Here is a 21,699-nt window from a genome sequence, read left to right on the forward strand (position 1 = left end):
AGGTGTACCTAATAAAGTGGCCGGTGAGTGAGTGTGTGTATGTATATATATCTTGCCTATTATTTTAGATGCTGTTTCTAGGCAAAAGTATCATAACCTTAACTCTCCACAACCCTGAATTAGATTATACAGTTTCAGAAAATGGAATGATACTAGAAAATAACATTTTCTTTTTTGCAAGATACCCCAAACACAATATTTATTAAAGCCCCAACATTTATTTTAAACTTTTCTTAGAAGCTTTCATTAAATGTAAAGCACAAATGGTAAGAAACACACATATAATCACTAAATAAAAATTAAATCAAGTGGCAAACATTAACAATCTTCTGACCTATGCTTTTATTAAAAACGTCTAAAGAATAACAAAACCAACAGCTCCAAATTTTTCAAAAAATACTGAAAGCAAAACTATATACATACATACTGCAATACAAACAATGAACTATACATGGTTAATTTTTTAAAAATCCTATTAACTGCAATTTATTTTAAACACTTCCCATTAAAAAAGGGTTGACTACTCTGCCCATCTCATCCAAAAATGAAATAAAAGCACATTCTGGCTATAGTAACTATATGGTAGAAGGAAACACACTGGTTGACAATGATATGATCACAAATAAAATCCAAACAAGAAAATTGTAGCCTGATTACCTCAAACATAAATAAGTGAATGATCTTTAATAAACAGAGAGCCACAGGCTGGGATGGTTTTGTGGGGTGGGGTAGGGATGAAAACAACCATGACACATTGAAACTTTAAAAAAGAAAAAATGTTTTAACACCAGTTAAGTAGAAATTCACAGCTGCTTAGTGGTGAAGGATGAGATGAGATATGTGAATATTTTGGACAACCAAGACAACACCCGTCTTTTTTTCTTAATAAAACACAATCCACAGTTATTATAAAATAACTTAAACAGGAAAACAAGATTGACTTGGAATGATTTTAAACTAGCCATTAATAGAAAAGATTATGCAGTATTTGTCTGCAAATATGTACCAACACAAAAACAGTCGTATGTATGAAAAAGTTGAAAAAAATGAGTTGTTGTATAATTCCTGTATATGGGGAATGAGGAACATTGTACACTTTTCTACTGATTAATCTGTAAGAATTAATCATCTTCATCTCCATCATCTTCTGGATCTCGTTTCCTCTTTTCTCCATGAACTATGTCATCATCTAAACAAAGAAAAAAACAATAACATTAAATCACACACAAATGATATTATAAATTAAAGCAAAATTATCTGTTTTTCTCAGACAAATTATTATAGTTCAGAATTTAGTTTGTTCGGTATGTTTCAATGTATAATAGGAAAGATGGTTGAGGGTGGCAAAGAATTACAAGAAACTTTAAAAGTACAGTACTAGAATCAGAAGAACAGTTTAGAAGCTCACTGCAATACTCACCACTATATTTAAGGATAGTGCCTACCAAATGTAAACGTCTGCATTTTGCTTAAGACAACTGTTACTTGAATTGAAGCTAAATGTTACATTCAGATGAATGAAAAATTAAACTCTAGAGCCATGAAAGCTAGGATTTTCATTGACAGAAGGATACATATGCACAAATGTACTTCAAACATATTGTAAAATATTGTGGTAGATGTCAATTCATCTGTTTTTGTCAGTTCCTGCTATGTTCTCTATACTCATACTGACCAGTGCCATCTCTCTATAATCTGCATTATCACACAATGTTTCACTGAATACTCTGATCGATAACAACTAATTAGTTCTGCTAAGAAATTGCAGCCCTACTTGCTTTTGTTATTATTATTTATATTTTATTTATTTATTTATTTTTAGAGTGAAAGTCCACATCTCGAACTACTGGAAAAAGGGAATACAGGAAATAGTTTTGACTATTCTGCTTATCATATGAGATAGATGTAACATTTGTTATGCAGTCAAAAATACAACAAAATCTGTAAATTAAAAAAATCAACTGTGATATTTTTTAGTTAGTACAGATTTCTGCAGCAAAATTATGCACCTACAACTACACATACAAGTCTATGATGTGGGAGGAAACAGCACATTGGCATTACTAACAACAGTTGTAGCAAGTGATAATCAAGGCAAATTTCAATTGTAGAGGCTATGTAGGTTGCCCACACAAGTGATGTAATCAGCTGTTCTCTTTGTTAATACCATAATAAAATAAATTTAATGTTTCAATCTCCCTATTAATACTATGTGTGTTGTGTTAACAGAAATGCATAATCACAGAGGCATCAAGACAGTATACTTCATTGCTGAATAGTAATATCCATCATCCAACCCGCTATATCCTAACTACAGGGTCAGGGGGGTCTGCTGGAGCCAATCCCAGCCAACACAGGGTGCAAGGCAGGGAAAAATCCCGGGCAGGGCGCCAGCCCACTGCATGACACACACACACAGCACACACTAGGGACAATTTCGGATAGCCAATGCACCTACCTAACCTGCATGTCTTCGGACTGTGGGAGGAAACCAGAGCACCCGGAGGAAACCCACGCAGACACGAGGAGAACATGCAAATTCCACGCAGGGAGGACCTGGGAAGTGAATCCAGGTCTCCTAACTGCGAGGCAGCAGTGCTACCACTGTGCCACCGGCCACCCTTAATAGTAATATGTAAATGCTAAATTTGTGTTGCATTTTTTTTTAAATGCAAACTACTGTTCATAAGTACAGTGATCCCTCGCTATATCGCGCTTCGCCTTTCGCGGCTTCACTCTATCGCGGATTTTATATGTAAGCATATTTAAATATATATTGCAGATTTTTTGCTGGTTCGCGGATTTCTGCGGACAATGGGTCTTTTAATTTCTGGTACATGCTTCCTCAGTTGGTTTGCCCAGTTGATTTCATACAAGGGACGCTATTGGCAGATGGCTGAGAAGCTACCCAACTTACTTTTCTCTCTCTCTTGCGCTGACTATCTGTGATCCTGACGTATGGGGATTGAGCAGGGGGGCTGTTCGCACACCTAGACGATACGGACGCTCGTCTAAAAATGCTGAAAGATTATCTTCACGTTGCTATCTTTTGTGCAGCTGCTTCCTGAAACGACATGCTGCACGATGCTTCACATACTTAAAAGCTCGAAGGGCACGTATTGATTTTTGACTGAAAAACAAACTCTGTCTCTCTCTCTCTCTGCTCCTGACGGAGGGGGTGTGAGCTGCCGCCTTCAACAGCTTTGTGCCGCAGTGCTTCGCATACTTAAAAGCCAAACAGCCCTATTGATTTGTTTGCTAGAGATTGTTTTCTCTATCTATGTGACATTCTGTGTTCCTGACACGCACTCCTTTGAAGAGGAAGATATGTTTGCATTCTTTTAATTGTGAGACAGAACTGTCATCTCTGTCTTGTCATGGAGCACAGTTTAAACTTTTGAAAAAGAGACAAATGTTTGTTTGCAGTGTTTGAATAACGTTCCTGTCTCTCTACAACCTCCTGTGTTTCTGCGCAAATCTGTGACCCAAGCATGACAATATAAAAATAACCATATAAACATATGGTTTCTACTTCGCGGATTTTCTTATTTCGCGGGTGGCTCTGGAACGCAACCCCCGCGATGGAGGAGGGATTACTGTATACCACCTAAAATTTTATGAGTGTAGTAAATACACGTTATATAGTTTAATTAACTACAAGTAACGTTAATCCGGTTGTCTAATTCTGAATTTGTACACAGGCTAAGTAACAACAAAGTCTAATCACTCATGTAAGATACTTTGAAAACTGCACAAAACTTACAAGAGTTCTAACATAATGGATTAATGTAAAACTGACATGCTTGATTTAATTAAGAAAGCCTTAAAGTTTGAACAAATTTAAACAAGGAGGATAAGATTTGGAATGTTAAACAACCATGAGTTTACAACATTTGAAATGTGAACAAATTTGACCCATCCAGTTTAATATTACTCTTTAGTAGGTCTTCTTTAACCAACTAATGCAAATATAACTCTTACAATAGAAAAGGTTACAAAGTTAAGAAAGGGATTCTATTACTTATTATTTTACTTATTCTCTGACAAACCAGATTTCAAAAGTATGCTGTTAGAAAAACAGCATTAAAGAGTTTAACACTAGAATCCCTGAAGCCTACGAAAAAACTCGTAATCCTGGGCAATCTTAAATTCCTTCGCACCTCTCCTCATCAGGGTTTTTTGTTTTGCAAACGTGTTGATCAGCACAAGCAGCCGGCTATCAAATCCCTCCACCAACGAAGCCAAGCCCGTCACAAAATTCTCAGAACATAAGTGTGTTTATCTGGGTATGTGGTGCCTGGAGCTGTATAAGGTGGATAATATATTGGTTTTTGGAATACACACATTTCTAGTGTGTTCCGTGTCTACATCGATCTGAGTAAGTGTAGGATGAAAGAAGAAACCTAAAAGAGAAACTTTTTTCCAGGTTATACTAATAATGACGTATATAATGTGTGAAGACTTCAGTCCAAATATCAAATAAACACGTGTGCTTTTATTCAAGAATATATATAACAATATAACCAAAGTAAAAAAAAAATCATTTAATTTACATGTTGTTGTCAACGAGTTAAAAAGCCAAGCTCAAATGTCAGTCGACAGAAAGTTGATATGTAATCTTGGATGTTGCAGAGGTAAGAACTGCTGCCTTCTAACCAAAAGGTTCCGGGTTCGAGGATGGGCACTCCACATTTTGAGTACTGACCTGCTATTATTATTGCTATAATACAATAAAAACACATTTGATTTGAGTCTGTAACACCCGGTGTAAATTTCAGCTACTTGTAAAAGTTAGCGCTATTATTCTGTCAGTGACATTCACGTGGTACAACGAACTTGCCTCTTGCCATTTATCTCTGTTCTTTACACAAGAGCAGCGATGGCCACAGTTGGTGCTGTGATTGATGCCTGCTCAGAACTATTTTTTGTACCGGCAATCAAAAAATACAATGTCCTGTGACCGTTATCAGACTACTATGCTGCATTTGCGCTTTGACAACAAAAGCACTCGTGTAGAACGTGTGAAAAACGACAGGTCTGCTGCATTTTCGGACATCTGCCCACGTTTTGTTGAGAGCTGTGTTTTGAGTTTCAACCCAGGTCATAAAGCTTATGGAGCCGTTTCTGGACAAAGGTAGAACTGTAACAACAGACAGCTTCTTCAGAGTGCTTTCACTGGGTAATAAACTGCTGCACCGCAACACAACTCTGCTTGGCACTACAAGTAAAATGGGCAGTACGCGACCAATTCGCCACACTAGTGTTTATATCTGCCAGGTGTCATGCTGACAGTGTATGTGACCAAAAAGAAGGATGTCAGAATTATACCACCTGAATGTCACTGACAGAATAGAACTGAATTAAAAACAAACAAACAAAAAAAAATTTGCTAACTTTTACAAGTAGCCAAAATTTACACTCGGTGTTACAGACTCAAATCAAATGTATATTTTTATTATATTATAGTAATAATACTACTCAGTACTCAAAATGCGGAGCGCCCAGAACCTTTTGGTTATAAGGCAGCAGTCCTTATCTCTGCACCATCCAAGAATATGTATCAAATTTCAGTTGACTGACATTTTAGCTTGAGTTACTCATTGACAACAATATGTAAATTGAATGATTTTTTTTTTTTTTTAATTTTGGTTATATTCTTGAATAAAAGCGCATGTGTTTATTTGGACAAAAGTCTTCACACATTATACACTTCAAGTCATTATTAGTTTAACATGAAAAAAGTTTCTCTTTTAGGTATGTGTTCAGCATGTCTTGCCTCGCAATTCCTTTCATCCTACACCTTCACAGATCATTGTAGACATGGACCACACATGAAATGTATGCATTCCAAATAATGATATAGCATTTATCCTATACAACTCCAGGCACCTCACACCCAGATAAAAACACTTGCGCTCTGATAATTTTGCGATGGACTCGGCTCCCTCGGAGGGGGGATGGGATAGCAGGCTGCTTGCTGCTAGTGCTGATCGACACATTTGCAAAACAAAAGGCGCTGATAGAGAGGTACAAAGGAATTTACGGTGGCCCAGGATAAGTTTTTTCATAGGCTTTAGGGATTCTAGTGTTCAATGAAATATTCTGTATTATTTTGGAATACACCAATTCAACAGTACCTATATAATGTTTGATTTTTTTTTTACTGTTAGTATTGATGTTAATCAGCAATTTACTGGACATAAAATATCAAAGAATAAATTTAGAATGTGCACATGGTAAGATAAATAAGGTAATTCATGACAATACCATTCTCAGCTACGCCAATCAAGGGCGTAAGAAAAAAGCTACAGTGACAGTCACGCCTGGTTGAAATTTTAAGGTAGCAGACTATAGTCCTGGGGCAACTGAATTGCAATGCTGAACTGTATATCCCTACACATAAGAGTAGCAGCAGATGTGTAAAATTTGATTGTTGTCTACAGGAATAGAACCCATGTTAAGAAAGATGTGCCCAAAAGCCTTCCCATAATAAAACAGATGGCAACAGCCATGTCAAGTCAAGTACAGCTTTATTGTCATCCTAACAATATACTTACAGTACACAGTGGGACGAAATATTGTTCAAAAGGTGCAGTCAAAAGGTGCAATACACAAGATATTTTATATATATATATATATATATATATATATATATATATATATATATATATATATATATATATATATATATATATTCACGGCATTCGTAGTCTGTGTCACAATCTGATTGTATGGGTGGTTACCTACCAGGTAACGCTTGTGGTTGGCCAGCAATCTGCTAACATCCGCCACGGTGCCCTCAGTTTGTGAGGAGCAGATCATAGAATGGTTGAAATAGTTTACTGTCAAATAAATGCAAAGAGTACGCTACACGTGTTTCGCCCTCATTCTGGGCTAATCAGGCGTACACACTCCACTGCACTCCCTCTCGGGAATCGAACCTCGGACGTCAGCGCCAGAGGCGATGCCCCTAACGTTGCGCCACGGCGTGTGGTTCGTTTATTTGACAGTATGTAGATCGGGTTAATTACATTCACGGCATTCGTAGTCTGTGTCACAATCTGATTGTATGGGTGGTTACCTACCAGGTAACGCTTGTGGTTGGCCAGCAATCTGCTAATATCTGCCACGGTGCCCTCAGTTTGTGAGGAGCAGATCATAGAATGGTTGAAATAGTTTACTGTCAAATAAATGCAAAGAGTCTACATACTGTCAAATAAACGAACCACACGCCGTGGCGCAACGTTAGGGGCATCGCCTCTGGCGCTGACGTCCGAGGTTCGATTCCCGAGAGGGAGTGCAGTGGAGTGTGTACGCCTGATGAGCCCAGAATGAGGGCGAAACACGTGTCGCGTACTCTTTGCATTTATTTGACAGTAAACTATTTCAACCATATATATATATATATATATATATATATATATATATATATATATATATATATATATAACTATGATAAAAAAGTACAAAATTATGTAGTGTTATGTAATCCAGAGAGTGTGTGGAGTAGAGATCCAGTGTAGAGGAGGGCAGCATGGTGTTCAGGAGCCGGACTGCTTGGGGGAAAAAAACTATTGCACAATCTTGCAGACCTGCTCCTGATGCTGCAGAGTCGGCTTCCAGATGGAAGAGGAGTAAACAGTTGGTGGGAGGGGTGGTGGGGGTCAGCCATGATGCTAGTGGCTTTATGAAGGCAGCGTGAGGTGTAGAGAAAAAAAAAAAAAAAAAAAAGAGGTAACACCCAGAAAATGGTTGTTAAACCGGTGATGAAAATAATGATGAGAAATGCTTCCTTGATAGCAGAAGGTAGGCAACAATAAAAATGATGACTGAACAACTTCATTCAGTCTGACATTGTGGTCAGCAACACAGGAGCGCCACAAGGGACTGTACTTTCTCCGATCCTGTTCAGCTTATATACATCGGACTTCCAATACAACTCGGAGTCCTGCCATATGCAAAAGTTCGCTGATGACACTGCTATCATGGGCTGCATCATGAGTGGGCAGGAGGAGGAGTATAGGGACCTAATCAATGACTTTGTTAAATGGTGCGACTCAAACCACCTACACCTGAACACCAGGAAAACCAAGGAGCTGGTGGTGGATTTTAGGAGACCCAGGCCCCTCCTGGACACCGTGATCATCAGAGGTGACTGTGTGCAGAAGGTGCAGACCTATAAATACCTGGGAGTGCAGCTGGATGATAAATTGGACTGGACTGCCAATACTGATGCTCTGTGCAAGAGAGGACAGAGCCAACTACACTTCCTTAGAAGGCTGGCGTCCAACAACTGCAATAAGATGCTGCAGATGTTCTATCAGACGGTTGCGGCGAGTGTCCTCTTCTATGCAGTGGTGTGCTGGGGAGGCAGCATAAAGAAGAAGGATGGCTCATGCCTGGACATACTGGTGAGGAAGGCAGGCTCTATTGTAGGCATGGAGTTGGACAGTTTGACATCTGTGGCAAAGCGGCAGGCACTGAGCAGGCACCTGTCAATCATGAAGAAACCACAGCATCCACTAAACAGTGTCATCTCCAGACAGAGGAGTAGCTTCAACGACAGACTGCTGTCAATGTCCTGCTCCACTGACAGACTGAGGAGATCATTCCTCCCCCACACTATGCGCCTGTTCAATTCCACCCGGTTGGGTAAACATTAACATTATACAAAGTTATTGCCTGTTTTACCTGCATTTTTATCACTCTTTAATATTGTTTTTTTTTTTTTTTTTTATCAGTATGCTGCTGCTGGAGATTGTGAATGTCCCCTTGGGATTAATAAAGTATCTATCTACTTTAACTAACATATGCAGAGAAAATAAAATTAAAATCATATTATTTAATTTCTTCTATAATGTACTCATTTGAGACAAAGCTTATAAAAATATATATTCTCACACATTACTTGAGTTAATTGTTACTGGCAGTTAAACACTGCTTAAATGTAAATATAAATATACACATAGGTTTTAATACTACTACTACAGATTTTTTTCCCCCCGTTAATACATTTACTAATTTAGGTTGTTTAATATAATTTAATATTTTACTAATAGAAGTTGTTTTCCCCTTCCCAGTTAGGGGATAGACCAAGGGTACTCAATTACAGTCCTTGAGGTCCGTAGTGGCTACATGTTTTTGCTTTAACCAGTTGTGTAATTAAAATCCAATTATTTGGTAATAAAGTAATATTTCTGGGCTTTTTTTAATTAACCTGCTTGCTACAATTCAGAACCATTAATTGTCTATTTTACTTTTAAACTGTTGCATTTAGGTTTTCATTGTTGCCAGTTTTCTTAACCAGTCATGAGTTAAAATAATGAGGTATAAATGATAAAGTGACCATCATCTCTTCAGCTAACTTGCTTCCATTTAAAAATGTGCTCATGCACCATGAAGTATCTGTGTTAATTGAATGTTTTGAAATAAATGAGAGAGAGAAGGGAAGGACCACAAAACATGTGGATAATATTTTCAAAAAACATACCATTTTTGTCTTGGAAGAAACTAACAGACCAATTACAAAACTTATTGCAATGAAAACCTGTAGTTGTCACAGACCTCAAGAACTGTAACGGAGTAAACGTGACCAACACATTCATAGTTCTTGACATGTAATAATAAATATGGATTACCACTTAAGTCATGACACACAAAAACAAACACAGTGCAAACTTTAAAATAGGCCGCAAATCTATCATATGTTAAGATGTTTATCATGAAGATACGATGCTAAAATGCTTAACAAGTTTACAAATAAAGAGATGTTGCTGTTTAGCTAATAAGCCTATTATTTTCTAAGCAGTAATTTCAAATTCTTTTTAATCTCTCATTATCTAATTGACAATGTGAGCTGCTGTACTTAACTACCATTCATCAATCGAGTCTTTTGTAGTGAAAATGGGCAGATTTACATCAGAGGCTTATAGCGGGGCCACACAGGGGCTTTTATTTATGTGTACGTGTGTCCTGTTGAGTGATTGTTAAATGTAATCAATGACACTGGACATGCAGATTCCCATTTGGAAATTGTGGTCTGTGTCTTTAAACAGGTTTGTACGGATGCAGAGGGGCTTGTGGGATTTGTAATTTGTTTTTGTAGGCACTGTACAGTTAAAACCAGAAGAGAAGGATGGGGTGGGACTTTTTGATTGTTCTATTTTCCAGTTGACTCCACCAATAGCAGCACCCAAACCTTTTATTAACTGGGTTTTCATAGCAGAGAAGGATGGTGCACGGCTACCTGATTTAAGGTCTCCCAATCCAGCCCACCAATGCTTTTGAGAAGTGGTTCGCCTTCGAAAACTATTCTTCTTCTGGACTCTGGTAGTAGGACTGTGTTCACTATCCAAGTTCTGGGAAAGCAGTTTATTAAAAGTAAGTATTCTGCCACATCTTTCTCATTTCCGTTTCCCGATCCACTTTCCATCACCTAAAGTAAAGACTTTTTCAGAACTGTAAGTATCTTTGTATGGGGTTTGTTTGTGGTGTGTGTTTGGTTCTTTTGACATTATTTTTGATTACCATATTTGTATGCATTTATTATAGTTAATAAGAAATATTCATATATTTGTTTATAGGATGTGTTTAATATACATGGGCATTTTCCTGGAATGTCGTTAATATTCGGGTGCCAGGGTAGAAATGATGTAGGTCTTTGGTGTTGGCTTGATTTTATCTGTCCCTCATTTTAAAAGTGTAGCGGCTTCTTTGCTACGTAAATCTGGTGGCAACCTCTGTGTTTTCTAGAAATCTGGGGTTCGGTACAGGCTGATCAATTGGAGCATCACGAAATTACTGTATAAAGGAAAAGAACCTCATCCCAAAGAAAATTAAAAAAATCACATTAGCTATTGCTGAACCCTGAAAATGGTTTACTCTTATGAGGCCATCAAATACTACTTGGGATTTACTCTTGCAATAACCTCCACAATCCCAATACTTCTTAAAGCTAAAGATTGGACTGATGTACCTTCATCTACATCCTCATCATCTTCCTCGTCCTCTTCAACATAGTCTTCATCATCTTCTTCATCCTAAAGTAAAAAAAAAGAAAAGTATTTTTCTGAAAAAGTAAATAATTACAACAATATATTAATATGATAAAAATAAATTACATAAGTTTGTTATACCACATCTTTATCTGAAAACAGCATCAGATCGGGGGTCTGGGTGGGGTTGGGGGAGAATGAAGCTGAATGACAGAATAAAACTGAGGAAAAAAAAACGCTAACTTTAAATTTACACTGGCTGTTACAGATGCAAATCAAATATATGTTTGTATTGTAAAATATTAACAATAAGAGCAGCTCACTACTCAAAACAGTAAATTTGGGAGGCAGCCAGTATCGAACCGGCGACCTCCTGATTAGGAGTCAGCAGTTCTTACCGCTGCACCATGCAAGCTGTCATATCAATACCCTACCCCAAAGTGCTTTCTTTTTCTTCTGTTATATTGTTGAATAAAAGCACACTTGTTTTGTTATACTTGTACCTTTTGTGAAAGTATTTATTTGATATTTGGACTTCAGGCTTCACACATTATACACTTCATGTCTACATTTTGTCCATTATTACTAAAACATGAAAAACGTTTCTGTTTTAATGATGTGTTTATTTAGATTGTTGTAAACATGGAACACACAAGAAACGTATGTATTCCAAATGACGATATTATTTACCCTTTACAACTCCAGGCAGTTCACTCCAAGATGAACACTGAGAACCTTCTTTGCGAACTGAGCTGCGGCGGTGGGTGGGGGATGGGATAGCAGGCTGCTTGCGCTGATCGACACATTTCCAACACAAAAGATGCTGACAGAGGGGTGCAAAGGTATGCAAGGTGGGCCGGGATTACAAGCTTTTTCGTAGGCTTCAGTAATTCTAGTGTTAAAGGGGGAAGCTACGTATATTCATTCTTCCAAACTAAACCTGTCCCCCCAATTTTAGGTCAGGTGGAAGCTTGGCCGAAATGTCACATACTGATTCATTACTCAACATTATCTCCTGAAGGGAGTAAGGGTGGGGATGGGTGGTGGTAGGGTGTTGTTGGTTAGGTAAGCATCAAATCTTATCAGTAAAGCATGCCCACTGAAACACTAATACAAACATAAACCTGTTCTTAAGACATAATACATACAATTATAGCAATGCTAGATATCAAAAATACACAACAGCAAAAAAACATTAAAACAAGTGCACTGGGTAAGATATTTGTTATGTGCACAAAATATAAAGAAAATATTTAATAGAATATTGGGTAAAATAATGTACACTTCAATATGAGAAGGCTAGGTGTAATTCAATACAGGAATAAGGAAAATATTACGATTGGTAAACTTCATGATGTCAGGAGCATAGTGGGCATCTTAAGGACAATTTCATAAGGAGAAGTTCATCATCACTTTCACCTAGTAACATTGCAGATAATAACATGGAGCTTTTTAGCTATCTAAATTAACCTGTTCTTAAACAATCATCAACGTTAACCATTGCTCAGTGTAAACAGTTATATGAGATTTGGTTGATGGGTATTTCACAAAATGACCATGCATTCACATGCAACTGGAATTCAGCAAAAAGGCAACCTTTCACATAAGCTGAAATGTAAACACACACAACTGTGTCTTCTGGAGTACTGAGAACATGAACAAGGAACTCCCAAGAAAAATGTCTGGCATGCAATGTATAGTAGATTAATTATAACAAAAGAGAAAAGCTATGAAATGCTATTAAAACTGAAGGTACGTAACTGACACTGCGATTTCAAAATGTGACATGACACGTGGTACTGGGGAAGAACACTGCACGCTAGCACAAGGGAGAGCTGTTCAAATGTGCATAACTAGCAACGTACTGCACAGTAGTATTAGAAGAGTAATAGGTAGGCGCTGACATACACAATTTGAGATGTTACTTAATATATGACTGGAAAACGTATTGTAAAGATTAGCAACTGTGTCTTAGAAGAGGCATCGTTTGCTAAAGTGTTAGGGGTTTACATCGTAAAGCCTCTTTAAAAACTCTTTAAGGGCTACAGAGACCTTATTCAGAGTACTTTTTGTTTTTCTGATCACCATTCTTCAAAAAACACACAAAAGCAGTAGACAATGTGAAGAGAAGAGCAGCCAAGTGAGATCACTCATCTAAACATCTTTAATCTGGAACAGACAAGGGTATATAGGGACCTCATCCACTTTGTTCCTAAATTCTCAAGGTTGATTCAGTAAGTTACAATGCTCTTTCATCCAGTTATATAATTAATTATGTACCTGGGGACGTGGTAAGAAATTATTCAAGGTTTCCTCCTTCAATATTCCCAAACCAACCAAAAGGAACAGAAGGCTTTGAATCTGAAATTAACCATTGTGGGTATAATGCTTACATTGAAATGGTATTAAAATAATATACCATATTGGGAAGACTAACCTACTGTGACACTAACAGAACAGACAAAACATAGCTACCTGAAATGAAAGTGAGCCTTAATTGAATGAAAACACTTGTTTTTTCTGAAAACGTGTTATGTTCTTACCAAGCGATAATGGCATAACAGACCTGAGTTTATGACACATCCAAGTCATCAATAACAGATGGCTACCTGTGAACTGATAAATTGCTACTTGTAAAGTAAATATGTTGCATTTAAAATTCGGTTACTATGTCTACTTTTATTTTAGCATGAGAAAGAGAGGTTGGGAGCATGTGCTGAAAGTGTGTTGCCACACCCACCCATACAATGAACCACCTGGATTGGGACCAGAGTGCAGTGGGTGACCCCTCAGCACCACACTGGAACAGTGCTTAACATTTTAACACATGGGTATATATTATATCAAAATAGACTGATTCAGTAAACAAAGCTAGAAAATGTCCTGTTCCAGATAACAGAGTAATGCAAGTCACATCAAAAAAAACCCAAAACATAATTAAAAATATAATAAAAAATATAATAACTCTCACAAGCTGTGATTTTTTTTTGTGAGTTTTACCTGAAGTATTTCTGATTTCATGAGGTAAGAGAGACCAATTTCTTCTTCTTCTTCACCATCAGAAACATCCTCTTCCTCCTCTTCATCTTCTTCATAATCTCCAGTAGGGCCAGCACCACCATCTTCATCTGTATAGAACAGCATTAACAGTAACAGAAGTGTTTCCAAAATACTAGTTAATGTCCCACAAAACAATTCACCACATTCAAATATGTAATAACATTCTTACTCAAATGTGGACCATATATGCTCCTCTTTGATTATGGACTGCTAACAATCAACTATGTATCAAAAGGGTGGTTTGACAAAATAGAGGGATCCCAAGAAAATGTCCTTGCTCCTCTATTATTCAACTTTATACTCACTGGAATGCAAATACAATACAGAGCAGGAAGAACTATCTGTAGTAAAACATTACTGAAACCACTGATATGGAGATGAAATTCAAGGAGAACAAGGTTTTCTCCTGACTTCAGTCTCTGTCTAAGAAGTACATGTTTAAGTAGTCTAGGTGTAACTAACAAGAGTATCTAGACAGAAATCTAGACGGATCTTTTTATACTGTATCTGTTTTTTATATTTGTCATTTTGTGTATTTCTTTTTTTCTTCATTGCTTGCAGACCAAAGGTTGAATGCATTTCAGGTTTCTTCAGTGTATTGTGAATACTTCTGTATGTGTTCTTTTATGAAGTAGTATGCTGGTAGGGTAGCATGAGAACAGGACATGCCAAAGAATTACCAATTAGGAAGACTGAGCTCTCGAGAGACAACAGTTGAGAGAAGAATGTTGGTTAAGCTTTGGGCTATCATGAACCATCATATACCACCTGCATGATACCTTTGTCAACCAAAGAAGCATCTTCAGTACAACGCTAATTTAACCACAGTGCCTCAAGGAGCAATTCTGGTCTTTTTTTAACCAAATGTAATAAGATTTTGCAACATGTACATGCATGCAATTCTATAAAAATAGTAACAAATACTGTATGTGTTATACATTTGTTGCATTTTTAATTACTTATATTTTGGTATTTTGTAATATATTCCATATATTTCAACTTTCACTTAGTGTGGTGAGAGAGAAAATATACAGTGCATCCGGAAAGTATTCACAGCACATCATTTTTTCCACATTTTGTTATGTTACAGCCTTATTCCAAAATTGATTAAATTCAGAATTCTACACATGTATATAAGTATTCCCAGCCTTTGCCATGAAGCTCAAAATTGAGCTCAGGTGTATCCTGTTTCCCCTGATCATCCTTGAGATGTTTCTGCAGCTTAATTGGAGTCCACCTGTGGTAAATTCAGTTGATTGGACATGATTTGGAATGGCACACACCTGTCTATATAAGGTCCCACAGTTGACAGTTCATGTCAGAGCACAAACCAAGCATGAAGTCAAAGGAATTGTCTGTAGACCTCCCAGGCAGGATTATCTCGAGGCACAAATCTGGGGAAGGTTATAGAAAAATTTCTGCTGCTTTGAAGGTCCCAATGAACACAGTGGCCTCCATCATCCGTAAGTGGAAGAAGTTCGAAACCACCAGGACTCTTCCTAGAGCTGGCCGGCCATCTAAACTGAGCGATCAGGGGAGAAGGGCCTTAGTCAGGGAGGTGACCAAGAACCCGATGGTCACTCTGTCCAGAGGTCCTCTGTGGAGAGAGGAGAACCTTCCAGAAGGACAACCATCTCTGCAGCAATCCACCAATCAGGCCTGTATGGTAAAGTGGCCAGACGGAAGCCACTCCTTAGTAAAAGGCACATGGCAGCCCGCCTGGAGTTTGCCAAAAGACACCTGAAGGACTCTCAGACCATGAGAAAGAAAATTCTCTGGTCTGATGAGACAAAGATTGAACTCTTTGGTGTGACTGCCAGGCGTCACGTTTGGAGGAAACCAGGCACCGCTCATCACCAGGCCAATACCATCCCTACAGTGAAGCACGGTGGTGGCAGCATCATGCTGTGGGGATGTTTTTCAGCGGCAGGGACTGGGAGACTAGTCAGGATAAAGGGAAAGATGACTGCAGCAATGTACAGAGACATCCTGGATGAAACCCTGCTCCAGAGCACTCTTGACCTCAGACTGGGGCGACGGTTCATCTTTCAGCAGGACAACGACCCTAAGCAGACAGCTAAGATATCAAAGGAGTGGCTTCAGGACAACTCTGTGAATGTCCTTGAATGGCCCAGCCAGAGCTCAGACTTGAATCCGATTGAACATCTCTGGAGAGATCTTAAAATGGCTGTGCACCGACGCTTCCCATCCAAACTGATGGAGCTTGAGAGGTGCTGCAAAGAGGAATGGGCGAAACTGGCCAAGGATAGCTGTGCCAAGCTTGTGGCATCATATTCAAAAAGACTTGAGGCTGTAATTGCTGCCAAAGATACATCGACAAAGTAATGAGCAAAGGCTGTGAATACTTATGTACATGTGATTTCTCAGTTTATCTATAATAATAAAAGGCAAAGCCCTCACTGACTGACTGACTGACTCACTCATCACTAATTCTCCAACTTCCCGTGTAGGTGGAAGGCTGAAATTTGGCAGGCTCATTCCTTACAGCTTACTTACAAAAGTTAGGCAGGTTTCATTTCGAAATTCAAAGCGTAATGGTCATAACTGGAACATATTTTTTGTCCATACACTGTAATGGAGGAGGCGGAGTCACGTATCGCGTCATCACGCCTCCTACGTAATCACGTGAACTAAAAACAAGGAAGACATTTACAGCACGAGTCACACGCGGGAACGAAGGTAAATGACGTTAATTTTTGACTGTCTTTTAATACTGTGTAAGCATACATATTAACACATGTGCAATTAAACGTGTGCATTTACGGGGTGATTTCTCAGGCTTAAAAGCTCACCTTTTATCAAACGCGGGAAGAAAGGTAACTGACGTTGTTCACTGTCTTTTAATACTGTGTAACCATACATATTAACACATGTCCAATTAAACGTGTGCATTTACGGGGTGATTTCTCAGGCTTAAAAGCTCGCCTTTTACTAAAAAGGTAAATGCAAAACTATTTTCAATCAGTTTATTGAAACGCTCCCGTTAAGGATTGCAATAACATATTCGCGAGATAAAAGAACGAAGTAGGGGGAAATGGAGGAACAGCCGCAAACAGCGAAGAGCAAAAAATTAATTAAACAATTGAGAACGGAGCGAGTTAAGCATACAAGCATGTTCATAAGGGAAACAAAGCACGGTGTAAAACGTTAGTTTAAATTAAGTTTATAGAAACGCTCCCGCTGCGGATTGCAATAACATATTCGCGAGATAAAAGTTTAATGAGAAGACACGAGGTATAAACGAAGCACACGCCGTGGCGCAACGTTAGGGGCAACAGTTTCAACCATTCTATGATCTGCTTCTCGCAACTGAAAAACGGCACATGGCGGATGTTAGCCGACTTGCTGACCGCAACGTTAGGGGCTTCAACTATGGCGCTGACGCCACATCTCAGTGCCAACACTTTGCAGACTGTACTTAAAAGACACGCCCTCCTCACTGGACAGTTAAAAACACCAATCAAACTAACGATGACATCAAGTATTACCCAATCAAAAGTAGGAAAGGAGGCATCTTCATAAAATGCGTGTGGGATGATTTGCATGAGACACTGCTTTAAAAAAAAATGATACAAAAAATACGGGATAAATCCCGTCCAGTATTGATTCAAAACGGGACGCGCAATTTCATTCTCAAACGTGGCACGATTCTGTATTTTAAAGGACGGGTGGCAACCCTACAGTGCCAGGTAACCACCCATACAATCAGATTGTGATTCAGACTAGGAATGCAATGAATGTAATTACCCCGATCTACATACAAGGCGAAAGTCTTGCAACATTCAAAGATGATGGTTTGGGATAAGTACACCATACAACATAAAAGAGCTTATGAAGCCTTGAACCGAAAAAAGCAACATCTCAGAGATCGTAAAAAAAAAAATAGGAGGTAATGTCGTTTTACTCGCTGTACATTTTAGTCAAACATTACCAGTTATTCCACGAGGAAGACCAGCAGATCAACTCAACGCGTGTTTAAAATCCATGCTTCTCCCACGCTCGGTTATATGTCGCGTGTTCTCGGGTAGGTGCACCAAAAAATGTATACATTTAAGCATGTAATGGGCAAACAAAAAATGAGGTATACCCGAAGGCACTGCAGTAGTACTTAATGTAACTTTACTTCTTAAATGTTAATGTTTTACTGTTTAATAATTTATACGCTTCTTATATGTTGTTCAAATTCTTTTATCAAAATACCACTGACAGCGCAATGCACGATAACATGGAGTGAATACACCATACGCATCTGCCCACGGCCGCCCTGGTGTGCGCAGATAGGAGTTGATTCTACAATAAAATAAAATAAAGATAAAAAGAGTAAAACAATCATCACCCATAAAGCGTGTGTGTGTGTATATATGTGTATATATATATATGTTGATATGTGGATGTGTATATATATATATATATATATATATATATATATATATATATATATATATATATATATATATATATATATATGTAGATATGTATATATATGTATATGTATATATATGTTTATATGTGTGTGTGTGTATTTTATATATATAAAACACAGCAACACTCATAACAATGACAACACAATTACATTGACAATCATGTTACGTTATTTTTTAAAATGTTTCCTTTTTTTTTCATAACCTCTTTAACACACTACTTCTCCGCTGCGAAGCGCGGGTATTTTGCTAGTTTTTAATAAATTTTCAAAAACCTCAAGTAAACTTTTTCAACATGGTCGTTATGGGGTGTTGTGTGTAGAATTCTGAGGAAAAAAATGAATTTAATCCATTTTGGAATAAGGCTGTAACATAACAAAATGTGGAAAAAGTGATGTGCTGTGAATACTTTCCAGATGCACTGTACAGTAGGGTTTTAGAGTTAGCCTATTTTCATTTTTACTTCACTTTAAAGGATAGCAGCACAATCATTACACAAATTTATTTGCAACCTCATCACTCATCTAAAATTTAGGTTTCACCATAACACTACTTTCTATACTAGATTGTAAAAATTAAATAATTCTTAACTTAATTAATTTTTTGCCAGTGCAATTACAGTATGTTAAGGAAACCTTTGTTATTTATTCTGTCAGTGTTGTGTGTTTAGTATTGAAATTAAGATCAAAGGCAAGAATTTTAACTCCGGATATTAAAACAGTTTTCACTACTAGCTAGCTATCTGATCTTAATTTTTTTCATTCGAGTAATATGTATAGACTAGGGGGCTTTGCCCCTTGCTCGCCAACCCCCGTTTTTGTTTTTCCGGATACACATTTTTAAGATTTTTTTTTTTCTTTGAATTATTGCTATTTCATTAGTTTCACTTTTATTTCTGAACTTCTGTAAAAACAATATTTGGAATCTTTCGAGTCCCAATGTGCTGAATCTTTTTTATGAGATCAGTGAGACATGTGTTTAATGACTTTATACCATAATTCAGGATAGGTTTCTCTGTTTGGAATTTCAGCACAGACAAAATGATCCACATCATCAGCAGTTACTAATTTTTTTTTTGCAAAGTAACCAATAAGTGCATGTGAGGTAAACTCAGTTTTTGAAATTCTCTTGACTTAAACTTCAAAGCCTTACAATATTTACATACTTCTGACATATCACCTATGTCCAAATATTTGATCTCTATTCGCCTTTTTGTTATTTCTCTGAGTAATAATTTCTCTTTCTTTGCGCTAATGCAATGTTTTCTGCTTTCATATTCTGTATCTTGCTCTGCATATGTTTCGCGCCTACGTTTTTATTGAGGCTTTTGAATTCCAGTTTTCATTATCTTTAACCTGCTCTGCATGTGTTTGGCCCCCTTATTTTTTAACCTCTTTATGATGTTTTACTTTGTTTTCTACTCTGTCTTTTATTTCTGGCCTCGCTTTATCCTGCTTTTGTTTCAATGACACCTGGTCCGTGGCGATTATTTTCCCTTTTTCGAGTAATAATTTCCGTTTGTTTGCGCTAATACGATCTTTACATTCTTTTTTTTATACTTTCTAATTTTCCTGCTTTCATATTCTTTAACTTTCTCCACATGTGTTTTGAGCCTTTTGAATTCCATTGCTTTCGTAATCTCTAACCTACTCTGCATGTGTATAGCGCCAACGTCCGGATTGGACGTGCTTTTTTTTTTCAATTCCAATTGTTCCGGGCTGATAATTACTTTCCTTATTTTCTGAATTTGCACCTAGATTATTTTTTTTCTTTTTTGTGTCTCCAACGCTTTTGAGTCTCTTTTCTCCTCGCTGCTTTCTTCTTCGCTTAGCTGTTGTGAGATATGGCCGGCCATTCATCCTGGCCAACACCCCCAGGCCGCCAGATGCAGCCCTCCTTGCAGCATGGAGATGCCTCAAATGCCAGCAGGGAATTATGGACAGTGGACTTTTAATGCACAGACCTGCTGGATACCATGGGGACTGCTAGGAGTCGCTGCAGGGAGGCCCAGAGACTATCTTCCCTACACCCCGGAAGTACGTCCCCTCACATGGACAGAAGAAATGACGTGCTTCCGGGATGAAGAAAATGAGTTTTACCTGACCCGGAAGTGATAGAAAGTCACATGGACTGAGGGACAAACACTTCCGGGTCAAGGACTATAAAGGACTCTGGGAAATCCCAGACGGACGAGCTGAGTTGGGAGGCAGGGTGGCTAAGCGTCTGGGAGTGGAGGATTGTTTATTGGAATATTGTTTATTAGAGATTTGTGGAGTGGAGGATGCTTTGTGCACATTATTATTATTATAATAAATTCAATATTTGGACTTTTACCTGGTGTCCGGCATATTGTCAGAGGGTTCAAGGGAGCGAGAGCGACCTTATCTGTCACAGTTGGCGTAGTCTCGGCAGGATTCTCTGGCCGTCGGTTTGGCAGGGTACCTGTATTTAAAAATTTACTATGGACAGAACCCTAAGAAGACAGCGTCAGAACACGCAGAATAAATCGCCACAAACCCTATTTACGAGTCTGTCATGGGGAAGAAGAAGGCAAAGTAGGGCATCAGCGGAAGTTCCATGTTTGTCATGGCCGATACTCGGGATGAGCGACAGGGCGGCTACATGGATCGGGAGAAGCCTCCGGACAAAGAGGACTTCAACGAGGTATGTGCCGGGGATATAACTGATAATATATTTAAAATAACTCATTTTGTACCGTGCACATACCTCGGAGAAGATCATCCGAAGGTTCTGCGGGACGCAGGAGAAAATCCCGAGGACGGTGTTGCGCTTTTGTTCGGGCAGACGAACAATACAGAGGACTTCCGCATATCGGGTGCCGGCGAGGGACACGTGACCCACAACGAAGTATTGGGGAAAGGAGGAAGTACGCGTCCTACTACTTTCGACTTCGCCCACACGAAGATGGACTTTCCAAAGGGGAAGGGGGAAGCAAGCAAAGCACCGCTCACCCCACGAGAAGGTAAGGAGGGCCAGGAAATGGCTGGTCGATCTGCCGACAAATTAATACACGCAGATCGCAGTCAGCCAAAGATGGCGGCCCGGTCCTCGTCCGAAAAGAACTCCAATTCCCAGAAGCCTGTGCGCAACCCAACTGAGCACGTGCCAGGAGCGGGCGTGCTCATTGGCTCCTGTCCGGGAGGTAGGGCTAGTGATGGCTCGAGCCTGCCTCCTGCCGATTT

General features: G+C 38.5%; 1 protein-coding gene across 1 annotated transcript in view; it reads right to left on the minus strand.

The window, feature by feature from the left end:
- Window positions 1–786: 786 nt before the first annotated feature.
- The window catches only part of anp32e (acidic (leucine-rich) nuclear phosphoprotein 32 family, member E), a 106,599-nt gene continuing 85,686 nt past the window's right edge, over window positions 787–21,699 (minus strand). Inside the window, exons 5-7 of the mRNA XM_051923654.1 lie at window positions 13,995–14,122; window positions 10,976–11,039; window positions 787–1,189 (exon numbers count right to left, since the gene is read on the minus strand). Coding sequence (XP_051779614.1) covers window positions 1,122–1,189; window positions 10,976–11,039; window positions 13,995–14,122 — 260 coding nt within the window. The 3' untranslated portion in view covers window positions 787–1,121. The remainder of the gene's footprint in view (window positions 1,190–10,975; window positions 11,040–13,994; window positions 14,123–21,699) is intronic.

Source organism: Erpetoichthys calabaricus, chromosome 2, assembly GCF_900747795.2.
Source record: "Erpetoichthys calabaricus chromosome 2, fErpCal1.3, whole genome shotgun sequence".
Classification (NCBI taxonomy): Eukaryota; Metazoa; Chordata; class Cladistia; order Polypteriformes; family Polypteridae; genus Erpetoichthys; species Erpetoichthys calabaricus.